General features: G+C 48.5%; 6 protein-coding genes across 6 annotated transcripts; 2 read left to right on the top strand and 4 right to left on the bottom strand.

Annotated features, from left to right (window-relative positions):
* Positions 1-965: 965 nt before the first annotated feature.
* Positions 966-1,514, bottom strand: J7337_004603 (uncharacterized protein; the record flags this gene model as incomplete). The annotated part of the gene is made up of 1 exon (XM_044822295.1): positions 966-1,514. The coding sequence occupies one exon, from the start codon at positions 1,512-1,514 to the stop codon at positions 966-968; it is 549 nt and encodes a 182-aa protein (XP_044683628.1).
* Positions 1,515-6,756: 5,242 nt separating this feature from the next.
* On the top strand, positions 6,757-9,554 carry J7337_004604 (uncharacterized protein; the record flags this gene model as incomplete). Its single annotated transcript, XM_044822296.1, has 4 exons — positions 6,757-6,841; positions 7,062-7,146; positions 7,197-8,623; positions 8,671-9,554. 4 exons carry the CDS (start codon positions 6,757-6,759, stop codon positions 9,552-9,554), a joined length of 2,481 nt encoding a protein of 826 aa, XP_044683629.1.
* Positions 9,555-10,351: 797 nt separating this feature from the next.
* J7337_004605 (uncharacterized protein) lies at positions 10,352-12,729 on the bottom strand (the record flags this gene model as incomplete). Its single annotated transcript, XM_044822297.1, has 3 exons — positions 10,352-11,095; positions 11,157-12,196; positions 12,249-12,729. 3 exons carry the CDS (start codon positions 12,727-12,729, stop codon positions 10,352-10,354), a joined length of 2,265 nt encoding a protein of 754 aa, XP_044683630.1.
* Positions 12,730-13,714: 985 nt separating this feature from the next.
* J7337_004606 (uncharacterized protein) lies at positions 13,715-14,796 on the top strand (the record flags this gene model as incomplete). Its single annotated transcript, XM_044822298.1, has 2 exons — positions 13,715-14,054; positions 14,108-14,796. 2 exons carry the CDS (start codon positions 13,715-13,717, stop codon positions 14,794-14,796), a joined length of 1,029 nt encoding a protein of 342 aa, XP_044683631.1.
* A 629-nt stretch (positions 14,797-15,425) lies between these two features.
* YPT2 (GTPase Ypt2) lies at positions 15,426-16,415 on the bottom strand (the record flags this gene model as incomplete). The annotated part of the gene is made up of 3 exons (XM_044822299.1): positions 15,426-15,739; positions 15,916-16,183; positions 16,386-16,415. The coding sequence occupies 3 exons, from the start codon at positions 16,413-16,415 to the stop codon at positions 15,426-15,428; spliced, it is 612 nt and encodes a 203-aa protein (XP_044683632.1).
* A 1,402-nt stretch (positions 16,416-17,817) lies between these two features.
* On the bottom strand, positions 17,818-19,365 carry J7337_004608 (uncharacterized protein; the record flags this gene model as incomplete). Its single annotated transcript, XM_044822300.1, has 2 exons — positions 17,818-19,130; positions 19,188-19,365. The coding sequence occupies 2 exons, from the start codon at positions 19,363-19,365 to the stop codon at positions 17,818-17,820; spliced, it is 1,491 nt and encodes a 496-aa protein (XP_044683633.1).
* Positions 19,366-21,257: the final 1,892 nt, after the last annotated feature.

Below are 21,257 nucleotides of genomic sequence, written 5' to 3' on the forward strand. Positions count from 1 at the left end.
AGAACAATTGAAGACATTCACAATGAGAACAACCACGATTGATCGTTTACTCTATAAGGCACATCCCAAGAAATGCATGAATTGTAAATGATAATTTTCAATGTCAGGCCATAAATGACTTGAAGAAACTAACATGAGATACGAACACCGCTCTACTTGGCGAGTCTAAGCTCTGCGACTTACAAGATCAATTAGACTGAGTCAACTGCAATACGGATAACCGCATTTGATTATTTGGTAACAAACTCAATTACAACCCCTGCAGCAGTGGTCTTCATGACATTCACAAGGATCGCGATCGATGGAAAACAGAATGTGAGTGTGAATCGTTGTCTTAGTTTCTTTTCAGTAACAGTTGGTCCCAGCCAACGAAGAATGACCTGATGCCATGCCATGCCATGCCATTGCAGCCAAGGCCTAAAGCTAAAAAAGTATGTAACAGTAATAAAAGGAAGAACCCGAAAGGTTCTAGAAGAAAAGTCTAAACGCTATGTACATGAAGTAAAAGGGCTTAGCTCGGTTCCGATTCCTGCTCTGAACCAAGTCTTAAGTCTAAGTAGAGTGTGGCGTACTTTTTTTCACTTTAGTATAAAGATTTCTGCCAAGATGTGTCAAACTCGACATCGGAATGCCCGAAACTGAGAGGGGCCCCCCATATCCAATGCTTGCTCTCTCCCCCACAAGACGACCCCTGTCGTGTCGTGTCGTGTCGTGTCTTGTCTTGTCTTGTTGGGTTGGCCCGTTAGGTAGGTCGCTTTCGCATTCTTTCCAAACTTAGAGTACCGTGTCCTGCTCGATCTCAATGGAGAGCTTGGTGGACGGATCGGTGTAAGTTGATGGGCCTTGCTGGACCGAAGCGTGGATGGTAGCAGGGAGTCAGTCCCTTGCTGATTCTTTTGGTTTGTAGCTTTTGATCATGTCTGAGAAATCACCCTCCAGGGGCAGAAATCTCATCAAGTACACGCTTAGATCATGACACCAGTCTGGAATCGCTCGGCGAGCCGATCCCGAGGGTCAGGAGACACAGTGTAGGCCAAGCCATACTGAGGACCTCGGACAACTTCCTTGCCCTTGAGAGAAATGGGATGATGGAAAGTTGGCGCAGGAGAGTACTCGTAGATATGAGCAGGCTCAAAGTGATGCACGGGAGAGTGACTTCTGGGGCTGATGTCTCCATCGTAGTCAGTCTCGCTGGCTTGATAGGTAGTGCTGCAGCTGCCGCTGGTGAAGGGAGAGGCCGTTGATGATCCGGGGAAGTTCATCTGGATGTGGGGATTGCCGTGCATGGCATCAGCAACGGCCTTTGCCGTTCGCTTTCGGTTCTCAGCGCGAACCTTGGAGCGGTCGTGATGACGGGCGCCAGCTGGACCGACGTTGACTGAATCGCATGCTGCGTGTGTGGGAACATGGCGATATCTTTGTGTGGGTTTTGTTGCCTTGGGCTGCTCTACTTCTTTGGCCCTGGCTGTCTCCTTGTGATCGCGAGCACGCTTGATGGAACTGAGGATAGACATGATTGTTGGTAGATATATAAGTTGAAGAGATGTTGATGTGATATGATGTGAAGTACATATAAGTGGATGTGTTAGTGTGGATGGTATTGTATTGTATTGTATTGTATTGTTGTTGGGATGGTATGAGAAAAAGAATCGTCTTTCCAACGGGCGAAGCGGTCTAGATATAACAAGAGGCTGAGGATAGGTAGGCAGTCCATAGTAAGTAATGGCTGAAGTGAAGGATGCGTTGGAGACTGGCGTCAAAGTTGAGCTGGCATCAGCGTCGAAAAAGAACCTGACGGCCCGCAACGGCGCTGCTATAGCCGATCTTTTACTGAGTTCGAGACCCCCCAAGACGAGGCTTACAAGACTTGCAAGTCAAGCTGAGGGTCTTGGCCTAAAGGGCGTTAAAGTGAAGCGCCACAGACGCACCAACCCCTGCGGAACCGTGAAACAGGTCTAACCAAGCCCTTCTCAGTCAGTGTTTGCTCATGAGGCGCTGCGTTGAAACGACTATGAGGCAATCCAGGGGTTTTACGATGGAATGGAGGAACTATCTATGCAGGGCGTTGCGCCACATGTTGCAGATCTTTCTTTTACATGATTCAGAGCATGAATGATTATGACTCTCGTCATGTTAAGAAAATAATAATACTTTTTGGTGAATTCTAACTTTTGACGCTGAGGGAGTTTTGATCTTACGAAGGTGGACTCAGCATGTCATCGCCCAGGCCCAGGTCTGCCCATGTCTTAGACGACGTCCAACCCATGTTAGTTTCCGCCTCGCGTGTGAAGCCGGAGCTTCCAGAAACCACGTGTTGATGAAGACGGACAGAATCGTCGATTGCGATGTCATCAATCGTCGATTACAATGTCACCAGTCGAAAAGTTGCATATCTGAAATCGACGATTGAGATGTCACCGCTCGAGGTTTGATATGTGACCACGCCCAAGAGAAATGTCACCAATCGTTCGATGGACAGCTTCCACAGCCATCAAACACTTGTCGAGGCATAATTATCCCTGTCCTTGTCTCTAGCCCTATCCCTATCCCTATCCCTGTAGACTATCGGCAGCCATACGCCATCCGTGTATCTTTGCGGCACCGCGTTGCAACGGGGCCATCGACCTCGGTCTCGCCCCTTCGGTATAGCTAATACATGAAGAATATTCTGAGAAGCTGTTTGCTAGCTCAGCTAGCCTTTTCCAAAGCAAACACTCTGAGTGGCTCGTTGCCGAGTCGCCCAGACCGTGTGGTTAAAACGCCACCATGGCTGGGGTGTAGCCTGAGCCTGGCGGTGCAGAGACAGCTGAGTACAACCGTGTCAGATCATTCACTTTTACCTGTCAAGACTGAAAACATATCGCTCCTCGGAGTTTCTGCCACTGCCGATGCCGGGGGCAGTTATTCAGTGTAAGTGCTGTGGAGAATACCGAGATGGCTTCGCTCACTCGGGAACTCGAAGAACCCGATGACTCAAAAGCTGATGGAGTCATCAGGTCCTGATTCAGCGACAGGGCTTACATCAGTTTATATTTCTGCGTCCGTGGAGGCAAGGATTTATCCGTTGCTGCACTATCGTGATCACTTCTTTGCCATACGAGATGTTTTCGTGTAAAAAGACCACTTACACGTCATGTCGAAATAATTCATGCATCTCAGACGCCTCTTCTATGTCAATTACACAAAAAGCAGTTGAAAATAGACCCTCCAACGGTCTTGTGCCTCTTTACTTCACTTTATTGACCATATTAGGACGGCGTGGCTGCTCTATAGCCTAGATCTGTGTACAATCCATATCGTGGCGTCAGTCATTACACTCGAGCTGTTTCGGCCTCACAGATTGTCTGAAGCTATCGGCATCTCGGATTGATCCTGTGGCTTTTGAGCCCCTGGCTAAAAGATCTAAACGCCTCTTTCGCCTCACTCTTGACTCACAATTGCGTACTGCAGGTTGGCTGGTCATCATTGTGCTTCTATCGTGAAGCAGTAGTCGTAAAAAGGTTCCATTGTCGTGCATAAGCCCAGAGGGAACGTGCTGTGTGTCTGCAGGTTTGACAGTCCAGGTCCCCCTGTCCTTGGCTGCCAGAGCAGATCTGCACCAGGGATGTACCCCAGGCCAAGCCACCACGCGACTAAAGAGATTCTTGGACGGATTCTTCTTGGTTGATTTCTTGGTATAGGAGCTTGAGCTCCGTATCAATGAAGAGACACCGGTAGGCATCGGATTAAAGCGGTACTGTAAATGGGTCAACTCATAGAAAAGATACAATGGATCAACAGAGACATGATGGACCATGATGATCCCCCACTATTTGTCAGTTCTTAAGAACTCACCCAAGCTCGATTAGGCCGTCGTCTCACGCTAGAAGCTTTAGAAGCCAGACCAAACTTCCTAGAAGAGTTTAGTACTTCAGCCTTCCAGGGTTACAATGCCCTGCCAAGGTCAGATCAGATCTAACCTCCCCCATTGCCATTCCACGCTGCATGAGGATGCGGTTAGATTCAGGAGAACCAACAAAGCTGGGCTTGTTTCGCTGTCACGAATCCTCCTGGCGGTGCGGCCGACTCGACTAAGAAAACTGCTTGGGTTGTTTCGTTGATGACTCAGGAACTTGCATCTTGGCTTACATCAAAGCTCTTGTTCACGGGGATGCCTTGTCTTTGGTGTTACATTGTGGACAACCGCCAAGAGAGGAATCAATGTTGGTTGACAATACATTATACAGAACTTTAGTGCCTTGTGAATAGAATAAGCCTCTTTCCTGTACAGACCTTCTCTTCTCTTGGCCTTCGCTACTTTCGCGCTCGCTTTCTTTCCTCTCGTTATATCGCAACACCTTCAGCTCCACAGGCTCAGTAGTTCGCAACTTTTACTTTTATCAATGATCTTGGCAAAGTGTCGACCGTTACAGGAAAGGATGATTTTGAATTAGCTCGCTATGGTCATGAGGCGACCGTTACTGCTGCCTCGTGGATGAATGCTGATGCCTCTTTGGGCAGAGCAAGAGAGCCAACACAGCTGACCACGATGACCACGATGACCACGATGACCACGATGACCACGTTGTTCAACAGCCTCTTTTTCTATATCGAGAACACTAAGAGACTCGATTGGGCTACTATTGAACACTAGATTGTGAACTATCAACGTCTGGAAGCCCTCAAGAGCCAACAGGTAGCTCGATGGCGCAGTGACAAGGCTATCATGCGACCGCACTTGTATCCGGTGCTCGTGCTTGATGTCGATACCGATAAAGCTCGGTGCCGTTGCTTTGGCCCTTCAACTAATAGTTCTCTCGATAAAGACACCCAAGTAGATAAGGGCGTCTGGCGTCTCAGTGACATGCCATAAGAATGCTGAGCATGTCACGCAGTCGATTGTGAGCTCTTTCGATTGAGTTCTGTGGCTTCTTCGCTGTCACCAACCTTAGCATCGACAAGATCACGATCCCTTATTTGCGTGGTTTTCCTCTGCTTCTGAGCTGGTGCTAATATACCTGTCTCATTCCTCCCTCTATTTACTAACAAACATTGAGCTTGAAGCCATTTTATGCTCCCCGAACTCGCGATGCGGGGAAATAAAGAAACCTTGCCCAGGGAAATAATAACAGCTTTAAGCCCTTAATAAACCGACTCGGCCCTACACGTTCCTGCAGTAGGAGTAGCGTCATGATTTAACTCAGAGGTTGAGTTTAATTTGTCCCTGTCGATCACTCTTTGCATAAATATTGATTAAAGTTGAGAGAGGGGGAATTATGTAAAGTGAGTGGAAGAATAATGGAACGACTTGTACTAATCATTGAGTGATAGATGGAAGAAACATATGATTCTATGGAAGCTTCCTTTGCCTGATACAAGCACAAGCACAAGCACAAGCACAAGCACGCAAAGGCTGAGCCAACTGTATGCAGTCCGGCTTGATTGAAGGATTTAGGCATATCCGGCCGAACTCCATATTCTCCCGGCAACGTGCATTTACAATGCCTGCCTCTACGCGAGTTTCACGTGAAATCCACGCTTGTAACAAAGAATCAATGTCGCTCAACATAAACAAACAATCGACTTGTCAACATATGACGATGAGCCGCCTGCACGATGACACTTGCAAACGATATAGACTACATTATCTGCATAAGGGCCGAACTTGAAAGCCATTGCCCTGGTAATAAACGAAGTCTGGTCATACTGCCTGGCAACGATTGCCACTCAATTCGTATTTCTTGTTGACGATGTTTTTTTTTTTTTTGAAAAGTTATATTTAGTTCGTGGTTGCATCATTGCCTCCCTCAATGTCTTGACAGGTTCAGGGGTCCTTTTTTTGTCTCTGGTCGCGCAATTGATAAGAAACTGGAGAAACAAGCTTTGATTGGACGAGAACCACTTGTTTCCTTTTTTCACTTCTCCAGTCCCGCGTCATTTTTCCCAAGTGGCAACACCAGATACAGCTTCTGATTGGACGATAGGCTTCGTTCTCACCAGCCTCACTGTGGCTGACACGACATTGGTAAGGCAGGGCCCCCTCCCCTCGCCCCCCGAAGAGGATCCCAAGGCCTAAACCCAACACCATCTGGCAGCCTGGTCACGCGCATTGCCCACCTCAATCCGCATTTCTCAACAGCCTCAAACGGTCCCTCGATATATATCGGTCCCTTATCGCTAAAACCGACCCAAATTCAATTTCTTGGCCCCGGATCCCGCCTGCCGCATACCGAGTTCACGGCTCTGTACGGCTGCCTTCCTGTCGCCCAAGTCGCTTTCCGCTTCCGCTTGTCGCGCCTTCCTTTTCCCACGGTTGTCGCTCCCTCCTTCCCGCCGATTGCTTCCGTGGCGTGTCGCCAACCTACCGTACCTACCTTAGTTGTCCAACGCACACCGACCCGCCCGATTTTCGCCCGCGCCCCATCTCGATAGATTCCCATTGCATGGCGCATTGAAGCACCGTCGCTCGCTTTTTTTATTGTATCATTTTTTTGATAGCGGCGCCGGCTGCGCATCTCGCATAAATCAGGATATCCTGACGTTCCACTGTCGCGCACCGTCTGCGCGCACCGTAAGGAATCGTGGCGGCGCTTACGATTCTGAGTCCCAACGAACCATCGGAGCTGTCCCTGCAACAGCATCTCGAACTTGCCCCGGATCTGGTTGCGTATACGAACCTCACTGTCGAGGGAGAGCCCGAGTCTTTGATGATGGCACAGCCCGTGCCTCATCAGCCCACCGATAAGAAGCGCGTCAAGGTCTACGAACTCCGCAACAATGACTGGTTCGATCGAGGCACCGGCTTCTGCAGCGCGAGCTTTGAGACTGTACGTTGTTGATGTCCTTTCAATTCTGCATCTTTGTATGCACTTTTGCGCTCGGAATTAGTTGCTGACCGTAGCGCCTGCAGCTTGAGGATGGTCGCAAAGAACCGCGCGTCATCGTTGAATCAGAAGATCATCCCGACCGTCTTCTGCTAGAAACAAAAATTCAAAAAGAAGATGGATTCCAGAAGCAACAAGGCACGTCACCATGGTCCGAGATGCGCATTGAAGACGTCATGTGTCTAACCTGACTCACAGATACACTGATTGTATGGCAGGAACCTAGTAGTGGAGTTGACATGGCACTCAGTTTTCAAGAAGCCGAGGGATGCGCCATGATATGGTTCGTACTGATTATCAGTAACATACAACTTGTTTACTGACATCCAGTAGGCGTTTTGTGAGCAATGTTCAGCAGACATTTCATAACCATCTGCCAGGAGCCGGTATGCTGGACCGCTCATCACCTATGGACTACGATACTGATAACCAATGCCTAGATGACGGCCTTTCTGACGATCTCCCTATCGACGCTCCGCCGGCAATAAACTTGCCCACAGCCGAACTTGGAAATCTCGGAGATATCGAACAGACCATGCGGATGATGAGCACGACAGCCAATGGCCGCGATGCTCTTGCCAAAGCAATTATGGCAGAGGATTTCATCGGCAAAATTGTTCCCCTGGTCGAGATGGCCGAGGACCTCGAAAGTCTTCAAGACTTGCACCGACTTTGCAATATCATGAAAACAGTCATTCTTCTTAACGACACCTCGATTATAGAGCATGCGGTGTCGGACGAATGCGTTTTAGGTGTTGTTGGTGCTCTGGAATACGACCCTGACTTTCCTAGTCACAAGGCTAATCATCGACACTGGCTGGGTAACCAAGGTCGATATAAAGAAGTTGTCCCTATAGAGGAGGAACAAATCCGCAGGAAGATTCACCAAACATACCGTCTACAGTACCTGAAGGATGTTGTTCTGGCTAGAATACTCGACGATCCTACTTTTTCGGTTCTCAATTCTCTCATCTTTTTCAACCAAGTCGACATTGTTCAGCACCTGCAAGCGAATGCCGCTTTTCTTAACGAGTTGTTTGGCATCTTCAGGCCCACGAACAGCGATCAGAAGAGAAAGAAGGAAGCGGTGCTGTTCATCCAGCAATGTTGTGCTATTGCCAAGAATATCCAACCCCCGGCGCGTCAGACATTATACAACAACTTTATCGCTCATGGACTTCTTTCCGTCATCCACTTCGGGCTCAGACACCATGACGTGGGAGTTAGAGTTGGGGCAACCGACATCCTGATCTCTATCATCGATCACGATCCCCAAATGATCCGCCAGACTTTGTACCGTCAACTACACGAGAACCAGACTCTGCTCACTGACTCTTTGATTGATCTTCTACTGGTGGAAGTTGATCTCGGCGTCAAGTCTCAAATCTCAGAAGCACTCAGGGTCTTATTAGACCCTGGCCCCCCACAAATGCAAAATAACGAGGCCCTTGCCAAGGCTAATGGCGAGTTTATGGGAAGACAGAGACCTCAAATCGCCCTGGACCCTCAGCAAGAGACTTTTCTCAATAAGTTTTACGACAAGTCGGCTCCAAGGCTATTCAAGCCCCTCATGGATTTAGAGAAGCGAACGGACATGAACTTTACTGTGCAGCAGGCTTCCATGTTCACGTATCTTATCGAGATCCAAACATTCTTTATCCGCTGTCACCAGTTACGCGTCAAGTTACATGTCATGTCTCACGATATCGTTAAGCGCATTGCTCAGCTTCTCACATGCTCTGAGAAATTTTTGAGATTAGGTACGAAAACTTGATCCGATGTGTTCGACCTTGCTAACTCTCTATAGTTGCTATCCGCTTCTTCCGATCGTTAATCGGAATGCAGGATGAGTTCTACATCAAACATCTCATGGAGAAGCAGGTTCTTGGACCAATTCTCGAAGTTCTTATCGAGACCGTGCCCCGAGACAACCTCTTAGGCTCAGCATCGCTGGAATTTTTCGAGTTCATCAAGAAAGAGAATATCAAAGACCTGATCAAACATCTCGTGGCCAACTATAGAGAAAAGCTTAGAGGGTTGAGCTATATGTCGACATTCCGGGAGATCCTTCTTAGATATGACCAAACCCAGGGTTACACATCTAATGTCGACTATTTCCTGGAAGCCGAAGACGAGATGGGCAGGAGACCTCTAGCCAGCACAAGGATGGCCGAGCAAATCACTGTTGAGCAAGAGCAAGAGGAATACTGGGCGACATCCGATCCTGAAGATGAGGACGACCAGTCAAGTAAAGAGGGGGAAAGGACACCGTCCACGAATGGCTCAATCACCTCGAAGCTACTGGTCGACTACGCATCGGATGAAGAGACTGACGAAAATGCCGACCCTGAAGCTACACCAGAAGCGGACAGCCAGCACAGCGATGTTGCATCCGATGCTGTGCACTCGCCTATTGATTCGAGCCTTGGGGGCGGTATTCCACCGCCTGAGCGACTTTCAGAGAAGCGTCGACGCGAAGAGGAGGAAGACGAGGATGAGATGAGCAAAATGATGCAAAATAAGAGACGCAGCAGCAGCGGTTCTGTCACGGCGATCCTCGGCAACTCTCGCGGCCCACAAAGACGCAAAAGCTTCAACGTTAACTCTCCTACTGGAGGCAAGAAGATCGCCATCAGTCTCTCTAGTGGCTTAAAAACAGGCAGCGACCCAGGTTCCAACGAGGAGTCATAAGTTCTCCTCACTTCTTTCGGCGATGGCGTACCGGTTATTGGTCTGTTTTTGGTTTATCATGAAAGGGGGGTGCAGACTTGAGGTCTCACTCCCGCACAAGCACATTTAGCAAGTACAGCTTGCTGGTTAACGGAACGGTCAGGTGGTGAGAACCGGCGTTGATGTTTGAAATATCCTTGTGGCATCCGTCACTATATTCTTAGTATCACAAGCTCTGCTGCACCCAGGCACCCTTTGACTAGGCGTGTTTGAATTATCTGCATTGCTTGGTCTGGTCTAATGGGGCTTTATCGGGACCGAGATTCTGCCCCCTTGTTTGGACGATAGGGTCGTCGAGAATCGACGGCAGGGCACGCGTATTGCGTGTGGAGGAAATCAGGGCTTGCAAGTTGAGATTGGCAGGATTGTAAAAAGGGGGAGATTTTGAAAGCGGCCTGCTAGCTGAGCAGTAACCGTAGTGCATAGGGGTGGTTTATTGAGTTGCAGAGCTGTATCATCATAAATTTTATGGCTTCAATGGCCCTTGTGAGACGAGCAAGGAGCTGAGTCGGGTTCAGGGACGATAGTTGGTGCTGATCCCAGGCCATTCGTAACGAAGAAATGAAAAAGACCCGTCTAGATGAAGAACAAATATTCGTCATATTTGCCCAGTTCTTTTCACTTGATCTAAGTTTCCCCGGTACATAATCTCCATCTCTGAACTTTTGTAAACTTTCATAAACTCTGATAGTATCTTCTAAAGCGGCCTAAGTCTACTCTATCCTTGAGGGAAATCGTTATAAAATTCATCTAAACTTTTACACCTTTTTGAACTGCCTGGACCACTTTTCGTACCCATCAATCATTTGTTTTGTGATATTCCGTGGTGTTTTCTCAAGAACAGCTGTTAAGTCGGCCATGGTCATTTCGAGCTTGTTGGCTGTTCTGTCATCGTCATAACGCTCCTGGACAAGCATGCAGGTCTGATCGCAGATGGACTTGATCTCAGCTCCGGAATAACCTTCAGCGAGTCGAGACAGGTCTGCAATATCGACGTCTGATGCTAGAGGTAGGCCGCGGAGATGTACGTTGAAAATAGCTTCTCGTGCAGTTCCGTCAGGAGGGCCAACGTACAGGACTTGGTCGAATCGGCCCGGCCGCATTAATGCTGGGTCCATGGCCTCGGGTCGATTAGTAGCTGCTAGGATAAGCACCCCTGAGAGAGCCTCGAAACCGTCCATTTCAGTGAGTAGGGTCGTGAGCATATTGACAGAGCCAGTGCTACGGGTAGCAGAGCCACTACCTGAACGCTGTCCACCGATAGAGTCGATCTCATCGAAGAAGATGATAGACGGAGAAGCATTGCGGGCTCGTTCGAAAAGAGTACGCACGGCTCGCTCAGACTCGCCGACGTACATGTTAAGAAGCTCGGCACCTTTGACAGCAAAGAAATTGAAGCCTGATTCTGTTGCGGCGGCTTGGGCTGAGAGAGTCTTGGAGCAGCCAGGAGGCCCGTAGAGCAAAAGACCTTTGGGAGGTGGCCGAAGAGAGTGTTCAGGGTTCTAAATGCATGATAGTCAGAGTCTTGTTAAGATATCTTGATAGTCAAATCTCATATCGCACCTTTGTATACTTGATCATTCGATTGAGTGCCTTTTTCAGCACATCCTGACCACCGACATCCTGCCAATGAATAGTAGGAGGGTTGAGATTGATGTCGCGCATAGCCGTGGGACGGACTAGCTTTCTCGCTCGTTCCAGATCAGACTTTTCCAAGAAATTCTCCTCGTCAAAATCGACACCTGCCTTGAGCAGCTGGGTTTTGCGGCCACGGACGGCGGTTGTGATTAAGATGTCGAGGTCCTTGGGGCTGTATGCATGTGTCATCTGTGCCAGTTCGAGGAGGAGTGCTTGTCTGTCGCCTCTAATCGGTGGCTTAAAGGACTCAAGTATTTCTAGACGTTCGTGGGTTCTAGGAATAGGTAGAGGGGTGTGGTCTAGGAAGCGAGTGGACGATCGAAGTCCCTCAGGGATATCAGTATAGAAATCGGAGCAAGTTGCGATTACCACGACTTGAATGTAGGCGTTTTTCGACTGGGAGATTTCGGCCAAAGCATCCAGTTCTTCGCCTATTGTTTCGATTACAGTATCGCGATTTGAGCGATCCTTGCTGATTAGAGACTCGAAATTATCCATCAAAATGATGCTCGGTTGCTGGCTCTGTGCAACCTTGAAGGTTTCCCTGATACTCGCGATCTTGTCCGAGGGCTTAATCCAATGCACTCTGCCCCATTTCGTTGCAGCGATGCGATTCAAAATGAAAGTCTTGCCAGTGCCGGAGCCACCATGTATAACAAAAGCAGCCGACATCTTATCTCCTTTGACATTACATGGCTGAGTGATGAGGAGCAGGAATTCGTTCAGTGTGTTGATTTGCTTTGTCATTCCTGGGACGCCAGTTACGACCAAATCGCCCCGGTCCTGGGCATTTAAGTCTGTGATTGTTGAATTGGCATCAGCGATGATTATGGCTGTCGTGTAATTGCTGAATTTGGCAACGCTATTGGCCTTCGAGTCAACGGAAATGACCTTGAAGTTTCGGCGTGCCTTGCAAGTGTGTATCGCTTCCACAACCATGCCAGGGTAAATGAGATCAGCACGATCTTAGGAGTTAGCATGTTGGGTAGTGAACTGCATAAGGGGGTTCAAGCTTACCAAAGGCAGATGCAAGTGAATTCTCCCAAGAAAAAGGGTACTTTGCGCCTTTCTCTAATCTCTCCATCCTTTCAAATTCGGCGGCTGTCTTGTCTGTCACTTCAGTGACTTCTTGTACAACGACTTCTTCCGCCTCCGGTGTTGTGCCTGCAATCGTGATGCGAACAGCATCACCGATTTTGAAACCTGTAGCTTCTTGGAACGCCCTAGTCATCATAACTACATTGGGGCTGAGGTTCTTCTCTGGAAGGATCCATAGCGAGGCTTCTCGCTGCAGGTCTTCTTGGGGAGCATCTTCCTTGTTGGCGGCGGCAGATTCTAAGCGTGTGACAACGCAGTGTTTTCCGTTTTCTAGATTTCCATTTAAAGACAGAAGAGTGTCCTTGCTGACATAGATTCGAGCGGCACCGAGAAGACTTGCCTTCTCGAGGCTTGTATTGGCCAAAGGCCTGACCTTTGCGTCCACACTCTTCGCAAGCATGACAAAGACGGATGCGCTGTTATGTGACAAGTTTAGATAATGTTTGGTGAAATTTGATGAGTTTAGAATATCAACGAAGTAGCCGCCTTAAAAGTTAAGGTAAGGTATTGTAAGGCACTGCCGCTGAATGTAGTTGATGAAGGAAGGATGTTACTTGAGCTGCTACTGCCGTGTTAGTGCGCAAAGAAAATACTCTCCACTCCCACTCACAAATCTGCAGGTGCGACTGAAGGCTCTTTCCAACCCAAGTTGAAGGGCCCAATTTATAGAGCAGAAGCAGATATATTAACATGTCTCCACTCTGAACAACCTAATATAAATCTCAATGTGACACATCGATAAAAGCCATATATTTCTTATACTTCAGGCATCATTCAAGATCCTCAAATTGGATTACTGTCAGTTCTGTTTGGCAAGTCACTGTATTGACTTCCTCAGCATCCACAACCTTATTATATACACAGCAAAGCGGGGTGGGAAGAGTCATCATAGCTGTCAGTAAAAATACATATGCTCATTTGAACCCCTGAGTCACAATTATTCAAGCCAAAGATAACATAAATTTGTTCTGCTTTCGTCAGTATATTTCACGTCATTCAGTCAGTGGTTGAGAAACTCATGTGGCGCCTTGGGTCGGAGACACAGTGGCCAGTCTTTGGAGTAGGTGTGAGTGATTTGAGAAAAAGGAAGAAAGAGTATTATTATTATTATTAATAATACTTGTAATTATAGACTTCTTTGACGATATTATCCCTCCTTCACTCTTACCTTCAAAGGTTAAGAGATACTCATAAGCGTGGCTCAAACATACTTTTTATCAATCTCTCATGAGAATGAACCCCACTAAACCAAATCGGATCTAAACTCGGCCGAGTCCCGCAAAACACCTCGACTCTATTGCTACTCTGCTCCAAGATACCCTCAAACTTGCACTTCCACTTCCACCAACCTCAAATCCCATGTTTCCTCACAATCCGCCGCCCGGATGATCCGCCAAAAATGGCTTCCCTATGCCAGGGCCATCTTCGCCGCCCAGAAAAGATGTCTTTCCTCGCCAGGCGCCAGATCCACCAAGTTCGTCGAAAAAGATGAGAGCTGGGGAACTCTGCAGGAGAAGCTCAACTCTTCTCTGGCTAAGCGCAGTCCCGGTCGGATCTCCAAGTCGAAGCCAAGGCCTCGCACTCCATTGGAGGGTGCAATGGCCGAGGGCTTTGGTTCCCAACACATGCTTATCATTGAGGGTCTGCCAACGTCGCTTGTCGCTGCTGACTTCCATCGTCTTGCGCCAGGTACCCTCGCTGGCTGGGAAAACGTCATTACCCATGGTACTTCAAATCCTCCATACCATCGTAAACTATTGAACTCACAAGGATACAAGTCTACCAAGATCGCGATCCCTGGACGATGGAACCGCTTGGCACATACTACATAACCTTCCCCTCCAGCGCCGCCGCTGACATCTACCGCGATAGAGTCGAACGTGTCCTCCGCCTCGCCCAAGCAAAGATGAGGGATGGCACAGGTTTCTGGGCCACCAAAGTGAACCCCGCTCTCATCAATAGAAAAAGCAAACCGGAAATTGAGGTCGAGCGCTTCACACTCCTCCCAGGTTCCTACCCATCCGCACCTAAGATCAAGTTCAGACGGGTCAAAAACATGGCATGGCAGCAAGTTATGCATCGAATCGTCAAAAAGTCTTCCCATAAAAGGAATCCTAGCCATGTGCTGCTTGAGCTACCGCAGGCGAACTTCTCGGCGTCGGAGCTCAAGGCGATCATAAAGCAGGATGGTGTAGAAAGTGGACACGATTGGCAGATGGATGTGTTCAGTCTCAGGGAGACCATGGACTTCGAGGAGGGGTTTCCCAGAAACACCCGCCGGGTGCCTTTGTTTCGAAGCAGCCCGGAGTTTCGACACAAGCTCGATTCCCGGTTTGTCCTTACCTGCGCGAATCCTGAAGTTGCATGGCGATTCATTCGTAACTGGAATCAGCGCATTATTGAATATGACGGAGGAGACGAGGTTATCTTTCGTAACCGTGTAAAAGCATCATATATTCAGACTTAGCGATTGTATTTTATTGTAACGAAAAGAATCAAAGAATCAAAGACGCTCGCTTCACAGCCCATCAAATCTCCGATGGTCTGAAAATAAGACATCAACACATTCACAAAGGAGCCATTGGCTCCTCTTGACCCGATACCTAATCGCAGGCAAGGCAATTAAATACTCCAACAACGACCGCTCATGCACATAACGAAAGCAATGTATATTAGACCCAGATCAAAAACCGAAACTCCAGACCGGAATTGCTCTCTAAGATGGGTTGGAAGGTCGATCGGGGGAACAACAAGACATGACCAAAAACCTCTCGCAATGTCGTCACTCATTCTTTTGAACGTGACTGAGATTTGCCGCCCAGCTCAAACTAACAGCCATCCATTCCTCCCTCTCAGCTCCTTTGCTTCTTTCCTTTGTTTCCTTTCATCCATCCATCCTTCATGCTCAGAGAGAAGAGCACAGGTTCTCTTCCCATCCTCTTAATGGTGAACTCTCCAACTCTCTCATCCCACGCTGATCCGCACACAGCGTCTTCACCTCCCTCGAGTTTACAAAGTAATAAGCTTGAAAAAATAAAAATAAAAACGACGGCAAACGGAGAATGGCAGATAAACGGACTCCTTATGGTATTCGGTTTAGCAGCACTTGCTGCCGCCGCCTTCGCTCTTATCGCCGACGTTGACACCGCTCGCTGAGGGTTGGTCGTTCTTGGAGTTATCGATAAGTCGCTTCTTAATGTCTGCGGCTAGGCTGTAGAAGGCCTTGTCGATATTGATGTTGCTCTTGGCGGAAACCTCGAGGAAGGGAATGCCCAGCTCGTCAGCGAGAGCCTGGCCTTGCTCGGTGGAAACAACTCGCTTCTCCTCCCAGTCGCACTTGTTGCCAATTAGAATCTTGTTGACACCCTCTGTAGCATGTTGCTCGACGTTTTGGAACCAAGTTCGGATGTCTATAGGAGAGTCAGTTAGTTGCTATTGGTATATGTGGCTCGATAGCGCATTGCTTTGTTGGGCCAAGTCAAGGGCGCTGGGCGACCATTTGGCTATCGGGTAGGAGAGGGGCTACACAACAAGATATCATGAAATGTGTATATCGAGCCGTGTCGTGAAGAATAGTAAGACGTACTGTTGAATGAGCGCTCGTCGGTGACGTCGTAGACAAGGAGGATTCCCATGGCACCACGATAATAGGCGGTGGTGATGGTGCGGAAACGCTCCTGACCGGCGGTATCCCAGATCTGCAGTTTGACGCGCTTTCCATCGAGCTCAATAGTCCTGATCTTGAAGTCGATGCCGATAGTGGTGATGAATGAAGGGGTGAAGGAGTCTTCGCTGAACCGCAGCAGGCAGCACGACTTGCCGACGCCGGAGTCGCCTATCAGGAGCAGCTTAATCTACATGACGAGGAGGGTCAGCGGAGAGTTATCACGAGGCGGTCGCAAGCAGTGAATAATAGCGACAACAGTGCGATGCGATTTGGTATGTTCATGTTCGTCGTGGTTTGGCTCGAGACGACGTGAATCCAAGAGACGCAGGGGACGGGATGGCGGGCGGTGGGGGTGAGGAACGGTAGTAGATTGGAATTGGATATCGTACCAGGAAATCATAGTTGCGATTACTCGACATGTTGACCAAGAGTGAGAGTAGCAGAAGAAGCTACCGTGTAGTAAAGCGAAGCGACGATGGCGACGAGTTTTCGATGGTCGAGGACGCGGAGGGAGGTGGGAGTAGACTAAAGGCTAGAGCGTGGGTGATTGAGTCCTGAGGGTCGTCGAGGGTTGAAGATGGAGATGGAGATGGAGATGGAGTTGGAAATGGAAACGGGGACTGACTGGGACTGGGGGTGAAAGTGGAGGAGGGAATTGGATTGGTCTTTGAACCGCGGGACTAATCCGTTTGCCTGTAGCCTGTAGGTACCTACCTACTGTAGGTACTGTACCTAGAACGGCAGGCGAATGATATCGGGGTCAAGACCTCTACGGCACACACAGGCTTATTAGGCAGTGACGAACTAACTCGCACTACGTGTTTACAGGGGCTTTCGCCTCCACGGCTCTACTTGGTTTTAGGCTGTCGCAGCGCCAAAAGGATGGACTCCAGTTGGCAGTGGAGGGAGGTGTTTCAGCAGCGGACAGCGTTCAAAAGAGCCTACGTGTCAGGCTGTACTTTTTTGTAAGTGGTGATTTGGAATTCTCTCAAGGTCATTTCTATCGTATTCTCTCGTTATTTGTCTGCCTATCTCGTCCCATCTTACCTACTCAAACTTGAAACCAGCAAGCGAATGGCCTTCATATTGACAGAGAAAACAAATACACCCTCAACGCATAAACTGTGTTATTATGCATCCATCCGTAGATGGTTTCAATTATATATCCTGATATCCTCATACAGCACAATATGCATCCCGAGTAACACAGACGGGCTACCTGAGCATCTGTGACTGTGTCTAACACTCAAACAGTGTCTGCCCCTGAAAAATAAAAGATTGTGGCGTCTACCTTTTGATACTCAAAAGTTGGCTTTTCTTCAAACTCGGGTTCCACAACGGCTTCGTCCCCTCTCCAAAATCGAGGGGCCTTTTACACTTTGCCCCTGGTTCGCGACGTCATCTTTGAGAGACATCATCATCACGAGACACACTTTATCAAGAGGTCAGCCACGCTCGTTACGTCCAGCTTTGCCACATGAGCACAACTTGAACGACAAGACAAGACAAGACAAGAGACAAATCAAGTTGGAGGGCCGAACTCAATAATCAGGTTCATGCGACTTAGAGAGTTGAGGCTCGTTGTGTTTCACGATACTCCTCCGCTTACGCTCTCACTGTATCAAACACCAACTTTAATCAATAATGGGCATCATAAGAGTAATTCTATTGATTTCTCGTAGGTGATTCCACAAAGACCTCGTCGAACATGGTCAACCGAGTCCAGTGAACTTTCAACTGTTCAAATCATTCATCCATCCAAAAAGTACATAAAAAGAAGTGAAGAATCTCAAACCACAATCCCCATCACAATTTGTTGTTTTACTTCTTGCAAATGCCAAATGCATTCTGGCAACCACATTCACACTGCTTGGCCTTGCGACCACATTTGCCTCCACGAGAGCAGCAGTCACCAAACTTGCTGCCCTCACAAGTCTGTCCAGTCTCACCCCCGCAACGGCCATCCTCAGAAACCTTGAGTCCAGAGCTTCCCTCTTCAGTAGGCTCGCTTGTCTGAACTGGCATGGGATACTTGATAACAGGAGTGTCCTTGTACTTTGTGTTCTTCTCATACTTGTCCCACTTACGGGTCGCTGTCTCTTGGGTGGCCTCAGTATTCTCAGCAGGCTTCGAGGCCTCAGTCGTAGCGGCGGCAGCCTGAGATGTCTTTGATGGAGCAACGTACGTCTCCTTGCTTGCAGGCTTGTCGTTGGAGTTGGAGTTCTTGCCATCAGTGGCTAGATCGCTGCCCTCAAAATCACCATAGGGAGCAGGAATAGGACCAGGGGCCTCGGCAAAGTACTCCTTGCCAGTGAAGCTGGGAGGGCCCTCGAAATCCTTGGCTTTGCAGGCGGCGTTGATCTCCTTGCAGTAGTCGTTCCAGGTATCGCAGCCCTTACCACCAGTAGGGGGAGCGTTGTCCCAGCAGTCGCCAACAATATCCCAGCACTTCTTGGCCGCAGCCCAGCAGTTGTCTTGTCCAGAGTACTTCGCAATAGGCTTGCCGCACCAGTTGGCGTTCTTGGCAAGGCAGTCCTTGGGGACAAGACCATCCTTCTGAGTCTGCTTGGTGCCAGTCTCCTTAGAGGTAGGGTTCCAAACCTCAGGGCCGGGAATGGGATATTCGCCCTTGTCGCTGTAGATGTTGTAGGTGACACCAGGATCCTTCTTGTCGACGTAACCGGGAATGCTAACCTCGTACTTATCTGGGATCTCAAGAGGACCCTCAGGGCCGTTCTCGATGAAGATCTGGGCACAGCTGTGGTAGAACTGAGGGTCACCAGAGGGAGCATTGTGAAGGGCAAGGACCTCAGGACGGACGAGGTAGTAACCGGCAGGGAGACCAGTAGGAAGATCAACAGAAAGAAGACCACCGTTGGATCGGAGAGTGTCGGTACACCACTTGTCCTCCTTGACGTCGTAACCATCTTCCCAGACCTTGAACCAACCGTCACCAGCAGCGGAGTCCGAGTTCATGTCGTCAACCTTCTTCATGTAGACGGAGCAGGGGCCCTTGTGGCCTTCGGCAATGGCACCGGGCTTGGAGTAGCTGGGGGATTCACGGAATTGGAAGGTCAGTTGAGCACCGCCGGGAGCCGGACAGGTGAACTTGACTGGCTTGTCACCATTTTCACCTGATTTCCTCGTTAGTAACTGTCTCTTAGTCACGGTCACTCATAGGGTCTACTTACCACAAGCCATGACACCTCCAGTGATGGGGTAGATGGGACTGTTTGCCTTGGAGGCGTCCTTAGGCTGACGAACACAGGTACCATCGCCCTGGTTCTCGCCATCGATGAAAAGAGTAGTGAAGAGAGTGTGGGCGTTTGCAGCAGTAGTGAGGCCGAGAACAGTAGCAAGAAGCTTCATGTTGGATAGTTCAGAAGAAAATCGTTTCGACAAACACAAATGAAGGAGAGCAGAAAACCAGTTCTGCTATAAAACCGCTAGGGTTGAAGTCGTTGATTGATGTCGTGAAAAGGGAGTGTATATGCTTGAAGAAGCAGTAAGGAATGAATAAGTGAAGAGAAGAGAAAGAGTCGCAGTACAACTCGAGAAACACCGTGACGAGGAAGAATGAAGGTGAAGAGAGGAGAGAGAAAGCATCACGAACTTGTGGCCATGCCTCATATATACTGCAACTCCTCAGCTCGGGTCAGCCTGCAGATCAGATCCTCCAGACCTGGTTCTATGCAAGGATCATGGTGATGGCCAAGCTGGACGAGTTACACCAAAACTGCCCGACTTTCCAGTTATTCGGTGCGTAGGCGACAAGCAGCACCAGCACCTCAAACGGTGGCGTTCCTCCTGGCCTGATCCTTTCTATTTCCCCAGCGGGATAGCTATGTTAGCTAGGGACGGATAATCCTGGATACCCATGTTTAGGCTCTCTGCATGTTTCCAGGTGTAATCAAACGGACCACCAAATACAGAGGTCAAGGCCATGGTCGTGATCCCTGTGGCGCATCATTTGGGAGTCAATCGCCGAGTGCCAAGATATTCAAGGTGAAACGTAGTGAGAGAGGCCTGAGTCTAGGTCTGCGGGTGCTTTGATGGGTGTAAGTAAGATTGAATGGTAGAAGTTGGATAGGATTGGAGGGAGGTTTAAGCTAAGTTTCGGTACCTGCGTCTAGGAAGCGCCCAGATAAACGGGCGTTTCCGTTGTGGATGTAACCTCCAATACTCTCTACCAATGACTGCAGCCAGAAGGATCTGTTTTCTATAATTCTGTCCATTTATTGCTACATTTCATTCTGCATCTAAATGTTATACTCATGGTCCCCGTTAACCTTAAAGCATAAACATCCCGCTAGTCCTTCATTATAATCAACGACGTCGTTTCAAACTTAAATCCTCCTAAACTCTTGCGGGAAACAAAAAGCAGTTCCCAAGTTGGTCCAGGGAAACAAATACAGGGGTTATCCATGATCATCCAAAGTCATGACAGTGACTGCAGTGACAGTCTATTAATCATGGTGCGACTCTTGAATACAACCCCTCTCATCCTTTCGATCCCTTATTCAAAATTGTCTATCATTTATGGACGTGTTCATTCACTCAATTCTAGGTTTTCATCCTTCGTGGATTCACAACCCTCAGGGGTAAGCTTCAGCCGCAAATCGCTTAGAGAGTGTTAATCGGTGTAGTTTAAATCGTGAGATTGTTGTTCGATGCTAAAAGAAGTGTATCGATAGTATATAATGAAATTTACTGTACAGCCTTCTTCTACCAGATTCATGACACAAAGATCAACTCCTTAACTCTCAGCAGTTCTGAGGCTGCACGATTCAAGTCTGGGGGACAAGCAAGGATCATGTCGATCCTCTCCTCCACATGTTTAATACCAGGGGTTTCATAAACCTCCATCATCTCATCACCCCTTCACTACCTTGTTCTGTTCGAAACTCAGAAAAACACAACCAACAAACTTGGGAAAATGAGGAATCTGTTCCGCTGTCATCCCATCATATGTTGATCACTTATGAAGCTTGTTTTATACCCCTGCTAATCACACATTCCGACTTGGCATCACCAAACTGCATACTCACTAACGTTGAGTACATTCTAACCAAGCCGCATGTTTTCTCTCTTCTCAAGTGATAACTCAGCTTCATCATCGGCCGTCTGCAGCCAAGTGTGTTTCAACAGAAAGCAAAACAAAACATCGGCCCAGATACAGGTCGTACAAGAATAGCCTCCGCCAGGCTTCGGCCTTTGCTCTTCAGCGCTTCAGTAGCCCAAATACCGGCCCATCAACCAGA

This window comes from Fusarium musae, chromosome 3, assembly GCF_019915245.1.
Source record: "Fusarium musae strain F31 chromosome 3, whole genome shotgun sequence".
Lineage (NCBI taxonomy): Eukaryota > Fungi > Ascomycota > Sordariomycetes > Hypocreales > Nectriaceae > Fusarium > Fusarium musae.